Raw genomic sequence first — 18,299 nt, 5'->3', positions numbered from 1 at the left:
CGTGAAGTTTCCTTCCTGGTCTTTGACCAGGAGACAACGTATAACTTGCAGTACTGTTGCCGGAAATCAAACAGCCGTGGCGTCTTTTTCAAGACAACACAGCAACAACAAGAGCCATGCTCCCTCTAATTGTATCAGGATTAACACGTACAGCAGGTACAAAACATACAGAATCCACGATCCATCTCAGAGTCGCTGTTTATTTTTCGGTGCCATAAAGGTCAACAGGAAACCGATTCAATACACACTAGCTTATAGAGAGCTCCAGCGCCACCTATGGAGTTGAAGTCAGACGTACACGGCTAATAAATCGATTTTCTCCTCTGCACGTATACTTGGACTCGGCAAGTGTGTATTTAGATATTACCTAGCTTTTCTTTACTGAAAACCACCAAAAAACATAAATATGTGCGTATTTTCACTTCACCTTCAGCACCTAAAGTCTAATCTCAGTGTTTGTACACAGATTGCTTCAAGTGTCAGCATCACACCTGAGTATATTACACAATGCCTCATTTGAAAGACATCTACAGTGAAACCACACATTTTCTAGCTATTAAAATGTTATTCCTAGAGCGTGGACATGGTGATTTTGTTTTTGTGGATTTTATAACATGGAAAGATTCCAGTTTAGGTGCAGCGAAGCTACTGTTTGTGGCTCTGGTCAGAGTAACAGCCCACACGGCGTTCATCAGCCAGCAAAACAAACCTCAAAGCCGCACGCTGGTCGAACCTCGACCCCGGCATTGTTTTGGACATATTGCATTTTAAACTCCAGTTCACTTCCTGTGGTCACATCTTTATATATGAACTAGCACAAGGAGAGATATGTGAGTTGTGTGGGCACTAACTAACACTTTTGCTCTTGCACTTACTTTGAGACAGACCAAATATAGTGTAGGTTACAGAAACAACACTTGTCTTGTCTCCCCACAAGTCATTATGGTGCAGCTCTAACTATCTGCTTTAGCAAGTGAGGTGACATTGTGACATTGTGTTGTATAAACATTTGTTTCTTGGTTGTCACTCTGTATTTCAGGCGGAGAAGTCTCATTTAGTCTTTGACACACTTAAGTCAAATGTAATTATAAACTGACAACTCAAATATAAATCCACCTCCGCACTGATGATGCAGTTTACTCAGCCGGGTTTTCCACCAGTCTTTTATCAACACTCATCCACACAGCCAAGTTTAGTTTTTTTGTTGTTTGGCATTTGTTATTAAAATCGCTGACACTGCCTGATACAGACAGTGAAACCTCACATTTTTGCAGGCTCGATGTAGAGGATTATTCATTATCCTTAAATACAGAACACTGCCACCTATACTTAAGCACCAAAATCCCATTTAGGTGGTTTAATTTAACTTTGATATCTTCAAATGATTCCACAATAAGCAGACACCTGAAGCAGCCTGTCTACTGGGGAGGTTTTTTTTTTTCAAACTTTGAAAAGATTTAGAACAAAGCAAGAAGGGAATGAAAAGTTATAATTAAATAGAAGTAAGAAAATTGTTTCCCTGCTGGAGGACAATATCTATTCTGACCTTTTTACCTTTGTACTTTACTGTGCGCAGCACCTCGTAAACTGTCTGTCTGAGGACTTACTGTTGAATTAGTTTCTGGCTGCAGCCGCTCTCAAACCCTGATTTCCTTGGGTAAACATGGACAAAGGAAGCCGCCTCAAACCAGCAGCTGAGTCAGACCTTTCCAAAAATAAACTTACAGCAAATTAAACTATGAAAGCCACTCAAACAATCAAATCAGATTAAGTAGCATTTGACAAGGCCGACTGGCAGTGAGCGAGTTCTGGTTCTCAGAAGTGTGTCTGACAGCGACTTCATGGCGATAACATTAAATACCCGACTATTTCCAAACTTATCAACCTAATTACATCGAAAATTTCATATCTCGACACAATATAAATGTTAACGTTGTGACTCATGTCCAGTTTGTTGAAGAAAGGTCAGCGTCAGCACACACATGCTTCACTTTCATTTAATGCATTCACACCTGGGAACTGCCACATTCTCACCAATGCCCCCAGTTTCCTGACTTTCCTGTCATTTCGAACAAGGCTACCACAGCAGCATCATCAGTTTTCAGTTACTTTTACACTTCCGGCTCCATTTGGGTCCATGTTTGTTTTCAAGACTCTGTAATTTCCCCACCAATCACTCACACAGGCCCCTGTCAAGTCTGCCATTCATAAAGTTTAAAGTAGCTCTTAGTGGTCCTTGGAGTTTATTGAAACATTAAATTTGTATCCCAGCCGTGATGGTGTATCTTTAGCCGTTGCTTAACTCACGTGCTCGGTCGGGTCCCCTTACATCAACCACCAATTATGTCCTCCTCTTGGGTGTGGGTTGAGCTTCAGTCAGCATGGCGAAGAAACCAGAAACATCAATTCCTGGGCAGTGGAGTGAACAAAAACAGACAAAATGCAAAAACCTTTCCTCAATCTCTGTTATCATTGTCGAGTACGAGCACAAACATCACTAACATTGCCAGGAAAACTGCCCAGCTGGGGAATTCAGTGTGATCTACAGGCTGTAGTTAGATACGGATCAAGGCCTGAGCAACAAGCCGGACCTCGCGAGGCCAGCTTTTGTCCTCAGGAGAAAGAACAGAGGAAGAATTTTTGCCTTGTCACGGATTCCCATGCATGTTTTTGTCTTTCCTAAAGACAATAAACATTTGCATCAAAAAAGTTAAAAAAGAAAATTAAGGCTTGAGCCGCCTTCATGTGCTTTTGGGAACACTGGGTGTGTCACACTCATAATGAGTCATTTTCTTATTTTTCTAAACATGTTAAAAGTTTGTGATGTCACAAACTACATGAAGTGACATGAAACTGCAAGCATGTGTGCATTTTACGGCGTGAAGACGTGTCCATATAAGTGCAACGCGACGTCAACGCCTTCAGTTTGAAGGCTGTTAACCTAAATTCTAATGGTTATTACAATAAGCCCTGGCAACCACTTCAAGCATCTGTGGTGCTGTAATGAGCAGAGCAGACACAGGCCTGCCATGCACAGTCACAGCCTTCAATTCTGCCACCAGAAGCACAAGGACGCAAAGTCCCTTTCAAACGAGCGTGGCGACGTGTTTAGAAAATAAAAGATATGCTGCAAGGTTGTAAACAACTTCCAAATTACACCGTTAATTCGAGTCTTCCTCAAGCCAAAGTATACTCCGTTTCCAAGGCTCAGCATGAATGTTTCCTCAGATGCAGGTTGTTAGTTTTTTTATGCATAAAGAGATGAATCATTGTTCTCTGAACATCGGACTAAAAATGGAGGACCTCTTTTTGCAGTGGTTTGTCCATGTTTGAAAAACATAAACTGAAATTATCTGAACCTATAAACATATAAAATCCTAACTCCACCCTCTCTAGCTCTGTCATTTCATCTAAATCGGACTAAAAGTGGAATGGCTGGGCCTCCTCTTGGGGCACAAGCATAAAGAGTTTTTCAAAATAATACAGTGTAACTGAAAAATATATAAACCAGTGGCACCAGGAACGAGCGTTGTGGTGTTGACCAGCAATTTATCAAAACATGAAACTTCAGCAGCTGAATAGTGGAGTAAATAAGATTTTTGCCCAAGTGATAAAGCGAGAGCAAACACATGCAATCAAAACAAAAACTTGCCTTTACGATATTGGCCTTAAATGGGATCGCCCTGCAGCCTGAGTTACATGTGTCACATGTGTACAAGGTCTTTATTATCGCACTGCCTCAGGTCGTCGCTCTGGGCCTTTGCTGTAAGCTGTAGCCCCCGTCTCTGAACCCAATTCCAACCGTTTAGAAAATTAAGATCACAAATTGTGTTGTGTTTTATTTGACAGGAAGCGCCAACTTAAACAATGCTTGCCAAACGTGACAAAGTGCCATCAGCCAGAGAAGGTAGCACTTTGCAAAATTACAGATAATTTGGTCTAATTTACAAAAAAAGTGGGGTTCAAACAAGTTCCATGTTGTCGTATCTTTAATTATAGCCCTGATGAAAGATGCCTGTCGCAGTCACGTGTAGAACCGACGCCTCATATAGAAACTGCAATCCATCACCATCATCTCTGCGAAATATACACAAGTTGTCAGCAGGATTCACTGTATACACACCATGAGAACACAGGAAGGCCATGTACCATAAATGCTCCCCATGTTCAGGACGATTTTTGGGATGGAACATAAAGTACCCTACACATCGTTTAGGGCTGCTTGTGTTTGAGAACATGTGATTATTTGGGTGTATGCATTTCCTATGTGGCCGGCCTGAAATTGAGAAATTACAGTTGGAGGATGTTAAAGTAAGCAAGGCAAGGTGGAGGGTGAAGGGCGAGGGAGGATAATGCTGGAGGACAGAGCTGATTGAGGAAATATAACATCATGAGAGAAACCAGCTGCAATTGTACAAATGGAGCTGAAACCTCTGATGATGTATGTTCACTGTGGGGGCCAAAAATATCAGGACTGACCACAGGGGCAGAGCCCCTTCTAAACAGCAGCAGCACCACACTGCGTTTGTCCCATGGAGAGGTGTGGTTCAATAGTAAAACCTGCCCTCTGGTGTCCAAACATGAGTAGTGCACACTGGGTTGTATTCACAAGGCTGCACAGAAAACAAGCCCAAATGTCTTTTCCAGTGACTCTCTATATAGTTTTATTAGCTGTTTTGAGGGTGAAAACACTTTCAAAAGTGACACAAAGCAAAGGAAAAAGTGTGCACCCTGAAATAGAGGCCGAAATCAAAGCCACTTTGTTCTCTATCAGCCGCAGCTGACCAAATAATACCCCAGGAAATGTACACAACTAAATATATGAGAAACTAAATTAGCCTCTCCCTTAAATAACAGCATTAATAAACAAAAGTATTTGCACTAAAGCTCAACTAAAGAGATCAAACATCCACTTTTTCCTTCATGGGCAAACTTTTACCCACCATTTCCCTTGTTTACCTTATCATGGCAGACGCTGAGGTGTCCAGACGGTCGAGACAGGTACAGCGGGCTGGACAAGATGTAAATTTGGACTCTAGTTACTGTACATCCTCAATGCAGGCTTTGTGAAGCAGGTGCCTCTACTAACCTGGTGTTGGGACTATTTACAGACACTTTCAGAGTCTCATAAACATCCATTAATATAAACTTATGCCTTGAACAACTTTTTAACGTTAAATGCTCTAACAACATGTGTAACAAAGCTAAAAATGGAAATGTGTCACAGGTTTATGTTTTTGTTTATTTATATATATATATATATATATTTTATTTTTATTTTTTTTTACTTCAAACATGATTATTTTGTAGTTCAGAAGACAACCGAAAATAAGTGGTAATCATGTGTCTGGATATTCAAGACAGAGGTATCTTGATGTGTCATGCCTGCTTTGGGCAGATCAGTCTGCTAATTACAGCCTAGCACTGAGGAGGGAGGTACTTGCATGGTGGGGGCTCTTTTTTTTAATGATGCGAGGGGTAGATATAGTATAAATACTCTCATCATTGTAGTGGAAGGCAGCATATCCTCAGTTGTGCTCCTACCCTAAGGATATACAGCAGTACCAGAGGCTCACTGGTGCTGAGGAGATTGATTTTTTTCCCCTTTTGGATGCTGGTATGTGTGTTTTCTCTTCTTCTCCTCATAGCTCTATCTCTAAAGCAGTGCAGTCAACATTTAGGCTTTATCGAGGCTGAATTTTTAAATGGCAAGGTGGGAAACGGGGGCACATTTTGACATTCTGGGAGCTTCCTGGGTTTTTTAGTCTTGAAGGATCCAGGATGTTCTAACTGAACCCAAAATTTAAATGTATACACTGTTACTTATGCTATCTCTTTTCTGAATGTTTGTTAAGATATTTAACTTTAACTTCTGCACTAGCCTGAGTAAGATTTAAGCTCTGGAAATGTTATTTAAAATGAATGACAACTAACATTTGCTGACACTTTGCACCTGTGTGCTAGTTGTGCTGACTGCCTCCTTGCCTCCCCTGCAGGTTTGACCTTACAAAATGGACATACGAGTAGCAAGCATCCTCCTCCTGGTGGTGACACTGACAGCTGCCCATGGAGAGCGGTATTTGGTGAAGAAGGTGATGAAGGCCGCCCCTCAATACCAGCCTTACTCTGTGAAGGGCCAGGGTAAGAAATGGCAAACCTCCTGTCCTCTACACACTCATCATACTCATTTTCCAATGTCCCAAACAAAGCCTGTAAAATCGTGTTTTCCTCCCCAAAAACATTTTTTTGTCCATGAACAACATTTCGTGTCAGTCTGGCTTTACCTTTAAATCTTCAGTGAGGGAACATGCATCTTTGTTGTGGCCAGTGTGGGCAGCCTAAGTAGCCAGACAGAATCCAGCCACAGCCAGCTGCACTTTACTTTGAAAAGCCAACTCCACCTCAGTCTTAAACCTCCCTGTGCTCTGATTGGCTGCGCGTGTGTGCACGCTTCTCCTATCACACAGTCCATTTAGATCTGCAATTAGAATAACAGCACACATTTACTCAGCGCAGAGCTTTGCAATTTTACTCCGCAGAATGTCCGAGGTTTGAAAGAGAGAACCTTTGAGTTTTTCTCTCACTATTTTTCAGCTTTGACTGAGCCTTTTACTTATTTTTATATTTAGTTGAACAGTCACATTTTCTGAATTTTTATGAAACAGTTTTTGAATATTTCTAACACATTAAGAACTATTTCAATTTTCTGTAAATATAATACTGAATATTCATGCTCGGTTTTCCTGTTTTTACATTATGTTTCCTTTATTTATCCTTTATTTAAGGATGAGATACGGGATCTCTTCTTCCAGGGAGTCCTGGTCAAAATAGCAGCAATAAAGAGTAGCAGAGATAGCATGGAACTATTCATGTGTTAAGCACATTTTAAGGGTCATGAGAGACTTTTCTATTTTATGCATCTTGTTTATCAAATCTGGCATTTATATTCACAAATTCTACTCTAGTTGAATGCCAGCTGCTGTTAAAATGTAACTTTAAAATGTTTGTTTGCTTCCATGCACAGTGAAAAAACATTTCAATTATTTTATTTTTCCATACATACATACATGCAATATTTCTAGTATAGTCACCTTCATGCAAAATTTTATTTACTTTATTTAAGAAAATGATTATAGTGGCTGAGCATCGCAGAATGCAAAATGTTGCCATTGTTGTGTCATGAAAAAAAAACATACCTCAATTTTTATTTGGGAAAGTAGCTGTTAGTGAATTATTTTTAGTTTGACACTGACAATTACAGTCCGGTCACCCAGCAGTGTGGTTTGTTTGGGTGTGCCTGCGTAACACACAAGTAGAAACATCTGTTTGCCTTTATCCTGACACAGCTACAGTCGGCCAGAGGAGTACGTCTTTTACATTTAAACACATGTGACCACATTAAGGCAACAAATTAAACTGACTCGCTCTTTTTTACAAACACAGTCCTACAGACCTCTTAAAACTCAATAACCAGTAGTGATAAAAATATAAATATCTACAATCTTTTCAAGAAAGTACAGACAATGCTCTACATCTGACATAAAGAATTGGCAAGATTAAGAATAATGACACATTTTATAAAACTGCATCAGTGAATCAGCAGAATGAAGCGTGTAGTCTTAGCTCGGATAAAAATGTGTTCATAGGAAGAAATTCATAATAAAATTGAGACCAATAAGTAAATTAAATAGTTTTTTTAGGCAACCACATTAGCATCAACAAAGTAAACAAAGATTTCAAAGGTTGTTGATTTTAATCTGTGCAATGCACAGTCGATTGTTTTCACATGGTTTTGGTTTTGTTGGTTTTGTTTGGTTGTTTTTGGGTGATACTAAAGATGCTCAATTTTTCCCTGTTCACAGTGGCAGGTGAACCTGGTGCTCCAGGTGAACCCGGCCCTGAGGGACCTCCTGGCCCTCCTGGACCCCCAGGTGAGAGTGCCGTAGGTATGCCTGGACCCGAAGGACCTGCTGGACCTCCTGGAGCCCCTGGACGCTCTATTGCTGGAAAACCTGGATCCCCTGGTGGACCTGGCAAACCTGGCAGAGATGGAGCAACTGGTCAGAGGGGTGAACCTGGAAACGGTGGCCCTCAGGGACCTAGGGGATCCCCAGGATCCCCAGGAAGCCCTGGACCCGCTGGCCTCTCTGCTACTGGAAAGCCTGGACCTTCAGGTCTTCCTGGAGCAATGGGACCTAGAGGAGAGCCCGGTCTGAAAGGACACCCAGGTATTCCTGGACTGCCAGGTGCAAAGGGTGATAGAGGGGTGGGAAGTCCTGGACCTCAGGGTGAGACAGGACCTGAAGGACCCATGGGCTCACCAGGTGAGCCAGGTGCTTCTGGAGTTGGAAAGCCAGGAAGAACAGGTGCACCTGGGGAGCCAGGAAAGTCAGGTAGCCCAGGTAGGGATGGAGCCACTGGCCCCATGGGACCACAGGGACCTAAGGGACACACTGGTGCCCCAGGTGTAGGTGTTGCAGGTAAACCAGGCGAGAATGGTGCCCCAGGTATGCCCGGCCCAGTTGGCCCTAAAGGTCACCAAGGACCTACTGGTGCCACCGGTGCCCCTGGAGTTCCTGGATATGGAAAGCCAGGTGCAAATGGACAGAAGGGAGAGAAAGGATTTACAGGTAGCACAGGTGCTGCAGGTCCAAAGGGTGATATAGGTCATACAGGATATACTGGTGCTACTGGTGCCACTGGCCCCATGGGTCCTGTTGGACCTCAGGGTGAAACAGGTTCCCAAGGTGAACCTGGTGCTGTTGGCCCTAAAGGTGACACAGGTGCAACTGGAGCTCAGGGACCTAAGGGACACAAAGGAGAACAGGGAGCCCAAGGTTTCCAGGGCAAGCAGGGTTACCCAGGTGCAGCTGGTCCTCCTGGTTCCAGAGGAGCCACTGGAGCCAGTGGAAACAAAGGCGATGTAGGTGCTCCTGGTATCCCAGGTTCCCCAGGTATTCCAGGCCCCGCTGGACCCAAAGGTCTTCCTGGGCGTGCAGGTGAATCAGGTGCCTCTGGCTCTGATGGTGCTCCAGGTCCCAGAGGCCCATCTGGTCCTCAGGGTCCTTCTGGTGCCCCTGGCCTTAAAGGACACCCAGGTCTCCCTGGTGCTCCTGGTCCTGCTGGTTTGGCTGCCAAGGGTATTCCAGGACCTCAGGGCCCCCCTGGTCTGCCTGGTGACTCTGGTTCCGATGGAGAGCCTGGCCCAGCTGGACCCCCTGGTCCCCCTGGTCCTCCCGGTGAGGTTATGTTTGAGAAGGGCAAAGGTGGGTACAGTGAGGTCATGGTCAAGGCACCCATGTCTGCTTTCACAGCATCTCTGGCCACTCCTTACCCTGGTTCTGGCAGCCCCATTAAATTTGACCAGATTGTGTACAATGCTGAGAATCACTATGACCCTGAGAGTGGCATTTTCACTTGCCAGATTCCCGGAGTTTATTATTTCTCCTACAGCATCCATGTTAATGGCGCTCATGCCCTGGTTGCTCTGTACAAGAACGGCCAGCCTGTCATGTTCACTTATGATGAGTACAACAAGGGCTTCCTGGACCAGATGTCCGGAAGTGCTGTCCTCTTGCTCGATGAGCACGATACAGTCTACGTCCAGATCCCTGATGATGAGGCCAATGGTGTCTTTGCTGCCGAAAATGTCCACTGCTCTTTCTCTGGGTTCCTCATTGCCTCAACGTGATACGTTGATACAGTAGTTCCCAAAAAGCCAACCAACTAAATTTGCAATCTATTTCTCAAACTAAAGTAAACTCCCTGTTCATTTTTCCTCAGCCAAACAGACAGGCAGTTCACCTTCTTTGAGGAATAGTAGCATCTCGACTTGAAAACTACAAGAAATAGGTGCTTAGAAGAAGGAAAACTAATTTATGAAACCAGGTGATCAGGGATGGGGGAAGCAATCCACAAAGTTACCAGTGAGCTTTTGTAAGGGAAACAACATGTGAAATTGAGGTGTTATAACTGTTGTGTCCTGACTTTTATTCCAATCTGTTTCTTTTATATTGACTTCAACTGGTGAGTCTTAATTTAGTGTTTGTCTGTTCTTTTGTTTGTTTTTGTACAACCTCGTTTTTGTTTGGATGACCAATAACCTTAGTCAAAGTATACAAATACTTTCTGTGCAACATGTCGTAACTGTTGTCCCTGTATGTGACTTGAATATTGTGAAATGGTAATGGTCAAATTGATTGTTATGATGAAATTAAGTCACTGCAGTACTGTCATACGAACACCAACTGTTTAACTGCAACATCATTATTATCCCTGAACATGCATTATGTCATGTAAAGCATAATGATCAAAATAAAAGATGTCTTAATAAACCTTCTGTTTCATGAGCACTTTTTCATACGTTCATTGTTCACTGCTTCATCCTCCTCTGTCATTAAGTTATGCACTCGTCTATATCAAAGGACATAAGTCCATTTAAATTAGTTTTGACCATGATCATTAAAATAACATTATGTTTGTGTAGCTTCCAGCATGGTTCGAGGTATTTCCTGTGCAAGAACACTTTGGTGTGTTAGCTTGACCATGGGACTGCGTGATTAATGGCTTCTTGTTTTTGCAGTTAAGCACAAATTTACAGTCAAAGCTAGCTGCAAAATTCCTTATACAACACTAAATCCAAGGAAATGACCCATGATCTTTAATGTAATAAAATTTCTGCAAAACATTTAGTTCCTGCAAAGATTTAAAATGATAACCATACGCTATTGAGAATGAATGCTGTTAGCTGTGCACAGACATAATCTTGGAGTAATATAGCACTTAGATATCATAAAACATAAAAACACAGAAGTATTAAGTTCCTTTTTGCCCTGTTTTTCATTCTCTATTTAAAGTAATGGCTTGACAGCAGAATGTGCTTCTTCTACAATGAGAGGTAAGGTTACTCCTTTTAAGTCATTATATTATGATGTTATGTGTTAAGCAGTGCATTTTTTCCACTTCAGAAGGCCTGATTACATGGATTAAACCGTGTCAACAAAGTAACCAATAAGTTAAAAAGAATAATGACACCATCCAACACTTTTTAACCAGGTTAGTTCCATTGAGATTACAGATCGAAGGCTAAGAAAGCACCAATACAGTTAAAAAGGTTATAGGTAATTTTTTCATATAAAATAAAGGCATTTTAAACCCAAACACATTTCCTTACTCTTTTGTTGTTTTGAAGCAGTTGAATCCATGTTGTGAGGCCTTTATAAGAGGAGTGTCCAAAGGACACCTGTTAGATGTTGACACTTTAGTGTCTTCTAGTACCATACATGCCAACAGTGGTGAGAACACCATTTAGAATGTGGCACACAGCTTAGACAATACTGCCCTTGCGCTGGTTTTAATTATGTTGCCAACAAATCACCATGACCAGCTGACATGGGCCTTGTTGGGTCCCAATTTGCCTTGCTGGTAAACACTAAACGGTTCCTATAAGTGTGATGGATGGGGTTCATAAAATATGGATATTTTCCCCCACATGATGGCTACTGGTTGTCTGCTTGGCAGCCAAAGTTTACAAAAGCTACTCTACCGTGCAAGACGGAATGTGGGCGCGCTGAAAATAGTAAGCATGTGGGATGAGGGACAGGGATGGTCGTCCTGCAAGGCAGCAGCTGTTTGATGTTCCCTGGGAGAGCGCAGGAGGCGGCGGTTAGGTGAGGGGCCCAAGGGACAGAACAGAGAGCATGCTGGTTGAGGGAAACCACTGGGGATTGCCATCTGAGGGGACTGCCATACAGAGATGTGGTTGGCGCAAAAGGTGGGACAGCAGGAACACACAGACAGAATGCTGACTCCACAAGCCACACTCCTAAATTATCTGCTGTATTTGAAGGAATATTTAACTTTGATATATTTGTTTTTTAGAAAGTGCACATGTCTGGATCTATTTGTAGGTACTGCATCTACTCACCAACAAAGGAACTGAGAAACTGGTTTGAAGACGTCCTGAGGAGTATGAGGAGCAGTTGATGGGATATATTATGGCTTTGAGCTGCATTAGAGACTAGGGGCCGGGGGGGGAAGCACATCCCTCAACAACCTGACCAAGATGGAAGAGTACACCAGGAAGCAGAAATAGAAAAATGATGTGTAAAACACACCCTGCTTGTGGCAGGGTTAAGCTGAGTACAAGGGAAATGGATGGGTGGAAATGAGCTCAGGCACTGCAGCTGTGGGCGGCCTAAAAACATCCAGATTTGCTGCAATCTCTGCTGCTCTTAAAAAGATTCTGGTGGTTTTATGGAAGCAAATCCCGACGTGATGATGGTGGGCGCAGGCATCCGTGAGGTGGATGCGGCAGCTGCTGGCTGCACATACCAAAGTGCTAGACAGCGTAAAAATGTTTGTCGCAAACACTGTCATTTATGGTGAAAAACCAGCAGCTCTGTGATTGACTCGTATACAACTCACTCCCAAATCTCATCACATAATTACGTTGTGGTTCCTAAAAATACTGCAGGGCAGCCAGTACAACTCACTCTGTGTCACTGCAAATTAGGCTGGATGGAGAGGAAAGTCTGTGATACATTTTAGAATCTGGCTTTATTTTCATCACCAAAGATGGTTTAAATGGCTTCTTATGTGAAACTGTGACTTTTCCTAAATATACAAGTGAAAACATTCTTTGCATGTTCTGTTAATTCATTATGTTTCAGCTCATTCGGTCACAAAATGAGTTTCCCACCAAACTACACGAAAGGTGATGGCATTTAAATTTTGACTTTAAAGACTATGTTTAACTCAGTTTACTTTCTGAAGTCTATTCTTTTAATCTTTCAGCACTGCACTGCACCACATGAGGGCGCTAGAAAGTAAAGTATCCAGCGGTGCATGAATTTGCCTGGAGACTGAGTTCTACTACAACATGCCTGCTTGAAGTCTTCCTCCTACCGAAACAGGTGATGTTACAGTGTCAATCATCGTTTATACACAAAATGAGTTCAGAGTTCATTCCTTTATTCGTCAGTGCTCACAGAAAACAAACTGGCAGGCAATGTCACATTTTCAAATTGAATAAGGCGAAGCCTTGTTATGTACTGTACAAAAGAAAGATGCGGTTTAAGTTTTGTGCCCGCTGACCCATCGGTGTTTGTGCGTTTGAGCAAAGATCGTTCGTGAGTGGTGTTGTAGTCATCACAGCTTGATGCAAAATCTGCTTAAAACATCTCCCAATTTTATTCAATCTTACAAATGGTGAAAAACAAGAAAAAACTTCATTTACAATGGGTAATCTGTTAAAAACTTCAGTCATTTTAGGTACATCTCAGTCATAAAACCAGTAATATCAAAGTCTATACAACGTGCATTACTACAGAGTCTTGAAATGGTGGAATCTAATGAGAAAGTGATAAGCATCTATCGTTTACACAGTTAACTAAATCTAGTTTAGTCAGGGATGGTTGTGTCCACAGGAGCATTGAGCTTAAAGAGTTGTAAACAACTGTACACTGCAAAGACAACATGTAAGACTTGGTTCAGGGTGGTCCCTTTAAAAAGATTCACAACGTGTCAAATATTGCAGAGACAGCTTTAGCTGCTACATCCAATTGCCCAGCACCAAATACTTAAGATTAAATAGGTCAAATTCAGCAACGTGTCAACACAGTCATGGTTTCATGTAGAAAAAACATTCACACCCACATTCACACTTTCACACTCACCCACACCACAAATGCAAGCACCAAGGGCAGTGAAGAAGCAGCACCTCCTTTTCCCTCACTGCCATGGACACTGCAGTCATTATGGATGGGATGATTTCAGAATAGTAAACAAAAACACCAACAAAACAAAAACAAAAAAAATCCCTGGTTTTAGACAAGTCCTCTCATTCCTTCAGACAGGCTCCTTCGTCTCCTTCATTCCGGTGTCATGTTCAGCAGGATTATTCGGCGGCGGCGGCGGCTGTGGCCTCAGGACTGGCTGCCGTTTCTGGTTCAGTGGGTGAAGCTTCAGCTGGTTTCTCCTCTCCTCCTCCTGCTGCTGCTGCTGCTCCTTCTCCTCCTTCTTCTTCTTCTTCTGCCTTCGCTTCCTCTTCAGCCTTTGGCTCCTCGGCTACAGCTGCCTCCTTTGCTTCTTCCTCACCAGCCTCAGCTGGCTTGGTCTCCTCCGCAGCTGCCTCCTCTGACGCCTCCTTCTCTCCCTCGGCTGGTTCTGCCGCCGCCGCTGCTGCTGCTCCATCCTCTGCTGCCTCCTCAGACTCCTTCTTGGTCTTCTTGAAAGAGAAGCCACTGAGCTTGAAGGAGGGTTTCTTGAAGGAGAAACGCTTTTTCTTCTGCTTGCCATCCTCGCTGGTTGATGGGGTGCCCTCCTCCGGCTTGGCAGAAGCTTCGCCGTTTGTCTCCTTCTCTCCATTGGCCTCGGCACCCTCTACTTTCTCACCTTCTTCCTTTGGTGCCTCCTCAGTGGGAGTGCTGCCGTTGGCCTGCACATCGGCTTTGTTGGCCTCCTCTGTAGCAGGAGAGGCGTCCCCATTGGTCTTGGCATGGCCGTTTTCCTGAAAGTGAATATAAATGTAATTCCATTATCACCATGTTATTTATTTAAATAACCATAAAACCACATGAAAATGTGGATGTAAATCTGCCTCCAGCTACATCTGGTGCGCTTAAAGTTAATAAAATGCACCGACTAATATTAACCAATGGGAAAATGGCCCCAAAACTGCAGCAACATCTGTTACCAGGAGAGTGACGACAGATCTGTGTGAAAGCATTAGGATATTTGGTTAAACTGCAGTCCCACCGGGATCCAGTAGTCGGCGGTCAACGTGGTGGAAATGTGGAATTTTGCATAATAATGATCCATCTTTTAGTGTCAAGTATCATCAAATTAGATGTTTTTTTCCACCCGCAGCTCAAATTCAAAAATCCCAAAGTTGAATGTCGATGCTGTTCGGGATTATGTCTGGATTGTGTTGATTGTGTGTGCAGAAAACATGGCTTCTTTCTTGAACCTGGCAACAAAGGCGTGGTGTCGTTTTAGGAAGGAGGAAAAAAAAAAGGCCATGCCTCAGAGACAGAGAACACAAACCTGCTGCTGCTGCTGCACACATTCACATGTGATGAATTATCATTTTGGAGCAAAAAAAACGAGCAGCTATGGACTTAATGTGAAATTTTAAAAAATAAAAAAAAATCAATCTGTGATAAAGATTCAGATTCTTTTTGGATGTGCAGTCATATGTTGCACATCCAAACGACGGACCATAAATGTATCAATGAGAAGTTGTGTAGAAATAACGTGGCGATGCACATTTGTAACAAAGCAGTCGCCGGTGAAAATGGATCCTGCATGTGGCCACTTTCCCTGAACGCCGGTGCGCGTGCGGATGGAACGCGCCATTGACGCAACACATCGCTGCATTGTAACAAAAAGAATGTGGGCGAGTTAAGTGACATGCAGACGATGGAACCGTGATTTACCTGTCCGTTAGCCTTCGCTGCAACAGCCGCGCCTTCTGCGGGCTTTTCCACCGCGGCTTCCTCCTGCCCGGCGGTTTTGGAGATTTGTGCTCCCATGCTTTTTTTGGCCCAACAAAGGAACCCGACCGGCAAAATGAATGAACAAAGACCGCAACGCTTTCCTCTGCCCCCCAAAAAATTCAAGTCAGACGCCGACACCTCCTTCTCCAAACCGAAGCCGAGGACTCAGCCCGAAACCCAAGTGACCGCAGTGTGAGAGCTGGCGCAAACAAATGTGGCGAGCGTGCAAAAAAAGGAACGCGAATTCTTCCCCCCAAATTATTTTTTTTTCCTCGAGCGGAGTTTGTAAATGGAGAAATTGGCCCAGTCGCAAATGAGATGCGGAGTACAACGCCCAAGTCCGCTGATGAATGGGCACCGGGGCGGTGACGTCACGAGCCGGCCCGTCTCCACCAATCACAAGTCTGGAACCCACAAGCGGGGGGGAGGAGGGGAGAGAAGGAGGGGAGGGGAGGGGCGGATGGTGGACATGGACAATGGGAGAGAGACACACAACAACATGGCCTACAACTTGTGTTTTATATCCACGTTACAACAATGCGCAAAGTTGATGTTTGTGATTGACTCTCACTGTAGAAATACTGAGGCAAACAATATGTACATTTATGTGATACAATATTGTCCAGTATTTATAAAGTTGATGGTATTCTTTAGATTTACAAACATTCAGTAGATTTATATGAACCCTAATTTGGCTAGAAATGTTCCGTCCTGCATTGAGGTAAACAATATTTCTAGAAATATTTAAGGGAAACAAAATGTGAAAGAGACAGGACTATTTTAGTATTTACAGTGTTTTCTTTTAGTCAGTAGATGTATGTGAACCCTGATTGTGAGGAAAGAATAGAACATGGATGTCAAACTCAATTGCAGAGGGAAAAAAACAAAAAACTGTGTCTAAGTGGAGGTCCAGATGAGGTCATATCACAGAAATGATTTTCCATTGTCCATTTCCATCTGTCTTGTGTGATTTCCTCTGCTGTATTTCGGTAGAACAGCACAAATATCTGAGCCAATAATTTACTCTACGCAACGCCCGCTTCTGCGACTCTTCTGCATTTATTAGTTTTTAATTTATGTTACTGGTGAGGTAACTTGATAAGTGTGGTACTAATCAGTGAGTCAGTGGGGTGAAAAAAGGCAGGAAAGACACAACGCATTAACTCATACCTTGAGCAATATTCCCCCTTACACTGAGGTAAAGTATGTTTACATTGTTTCTATATATATGTTTTTTGCACATCATAACATATACTCAAGTAGTACTAGTGTGTACCTGAACACTTACTAAATATTCTTACTCTTGAGTACAGCGCAAAACAATATATAGTATTTACAATGTCTAGGTGTCCACAAGATTTATTCATGCCCTGATTTCAAAGAGTAAATATGGAATTCTAAATATATTAGCCCTAGTAAGCTACACAGTATGTTGTCAAAGTATCTTTTTTTTTATTACTTAAAATACATCAGCTTATTTGGACACCCTCCCGTTTGCAAATATTAGTCCAGTAAAGTTGACTGTGTGTGTGTTTTAGACAGATAATGTGAAAAGGCAGGGCTCAGTTGCTCTGGTGTTATAGCCGCATGACAAATGTCCTCCTCAGTAAACAGACGTCTCCTGTGTCCAGAAGCCCCTGAGCCCACATCTTCCCCTCATCCCTCTTCTTGCATAATAGTGTCTTGTCTCCTTGTTGCAGCTGGAGCTTCCCAGTGACCCAGATATAATCAGAGTGTATGCTCCTTTTTCTGCTGCTGCTGCTCCCTCCTCCTCCTCCTCCTCTCAACAGCCTGCAGTGTTCCGACTCCACCACCAGCCGCAAGTCTCCTCTCTCTGCCATCACTGCATGACCCAAATCTCCATGGTAACCAGTCCAAAATGGCCCCGAGGAAGAGAAGGCCGCCCATCGACGGCTCAGCAATCATGACTCCTGATTCAGGAGAAACGGGGTGAGAGTGACTTCAATAAGTATGAGCAGTGCAGACAACAGTTTTTTTTCACCCTCTCTTCATCATCATAATCATCATCATCATCACTAGGCCACGCTCATTGTTGTGATATTCTGATGACATGCAAATCTGTGATTATTATGCTGAGCCACCGGTGTAACAGGCTTTAAATCAGCAATAATATGATTTATAAAAATGTAACACCCTTTTTTTTTTATATACTTAATGTTTATTAATTTCACCTTTAACATTATACAAAACAAACACGCACCACGTCAACGCAACACACATTGGCTCATTTACACACGTACAGTAATAAGTAAACTTACAGCAATAATGTCCTCCGTTTATGACTTTTCAGGGAAAGAGTAAGACACTGTGCTCCAAATAAGAATGAACCATTAACCACTGAATATGATATACAAGTCAAGTATTCACAAGGCACTAAGTCAAACACTTAATATCACTTATCCATATTCTTCCTCGCTGCATATGTATGGATATAGTTTCTGATCTGTTAACCTGACACATGTAGCAGGAAGAACGAGAGACACTGATCCATCTCTAAAGTTTTAATCCTAGTATCGTTGCAATGACATGATGAATGAATGAATGAATAATAAAAGCACAGGTGACTGTGTGTGGTGAGAGGAGGGCCCCCCCAAATCAAATTCTGCATAGGGCTCCCTAAAGGTTTGGGCCGGGACTGCTTTAATATGTTATTTTTATATGTTTTTTATGCTTTTAATATGTTATTATTTTTTTTTAAAAAAGGGAAAACAGATTTTGTTTGTGTACTTTGAAACTGTGTTTACAAACAGAAAAGTGGATCATTTTTGTTTGATATTTATT

General features: G+C 42.7%; 2 protein-coding genes across 2 annotated transcripts; one reads left to right on the top strand and one right to left on the bottom strand.

The window, feature by feature from the left end:
• Nucleotides 1-5,522: 5,522 nt before the first annotated feature.
• col10a1a (collagen, type X, alpha 1a) lies at nt 5,523-10,335 on the top strand. Its single transcript, XM_044047426.1, has 3 exons — nt 5,523-5,617; nt 5,997-6,141; nt 7,863-10,335. Exons 2-3 carry the CDS (start codon nt 6,012-6,014, stop codon nt 9,689-9,691), a joined length of 1,959 nt encoding a protein of 652 aa, XP_043903361.1. The 5' UTR covers nt 5,523-5,617; nt 5,997-6,011; the 3' UTR covers nt 9,692-10,335.
• Nucleotides 10,336-12,955: 2,620 nt separating this feature from the next.
• Nucleotides 12,956-15,821, bottom strand: marcksb (myristoylated alanine-rich protein kinase C substrate b). Its single transcript, XM_044046761.1, has 2 exons — nt 15,438-15,821; nt 12,956-14,509 (listed from the first exon to the last, which is right to left on the bottom strand). Exons 1-2 carry the CDS (start codon nt 15,531-15,533, stop codon nt 13,898-13,900), a joined length of 708 nt encoding a protein of 235 aa, XP_043902696.1. The 5' UTR covers nt 15,534-15,821; the 3' UTR covers nt 12,956-13,897.
• Nucleotides 15,822-18,299: the final 2,478 nt, after the last annotated feature.

This window comes from Solea senegalensis, linkage group LG16, assembly GCF_019176455.1.
Source record: "Solea senegalensis isolate Sse05_10M linkage group LG16, IFAPA_SoseM_1, whole genome shotgun sequence".
NCBI classification, from domain to species: Eukaryota; Metazoa; Chordata; class Actinopteri; order Pleuronectiformes; family Soleidae; genus Solea; species Solea senegalensis.
Note: the sequence above shows the minus strand (reverse complement) of the source record. Positions and strands in the feature narration are given on the sequence as shown.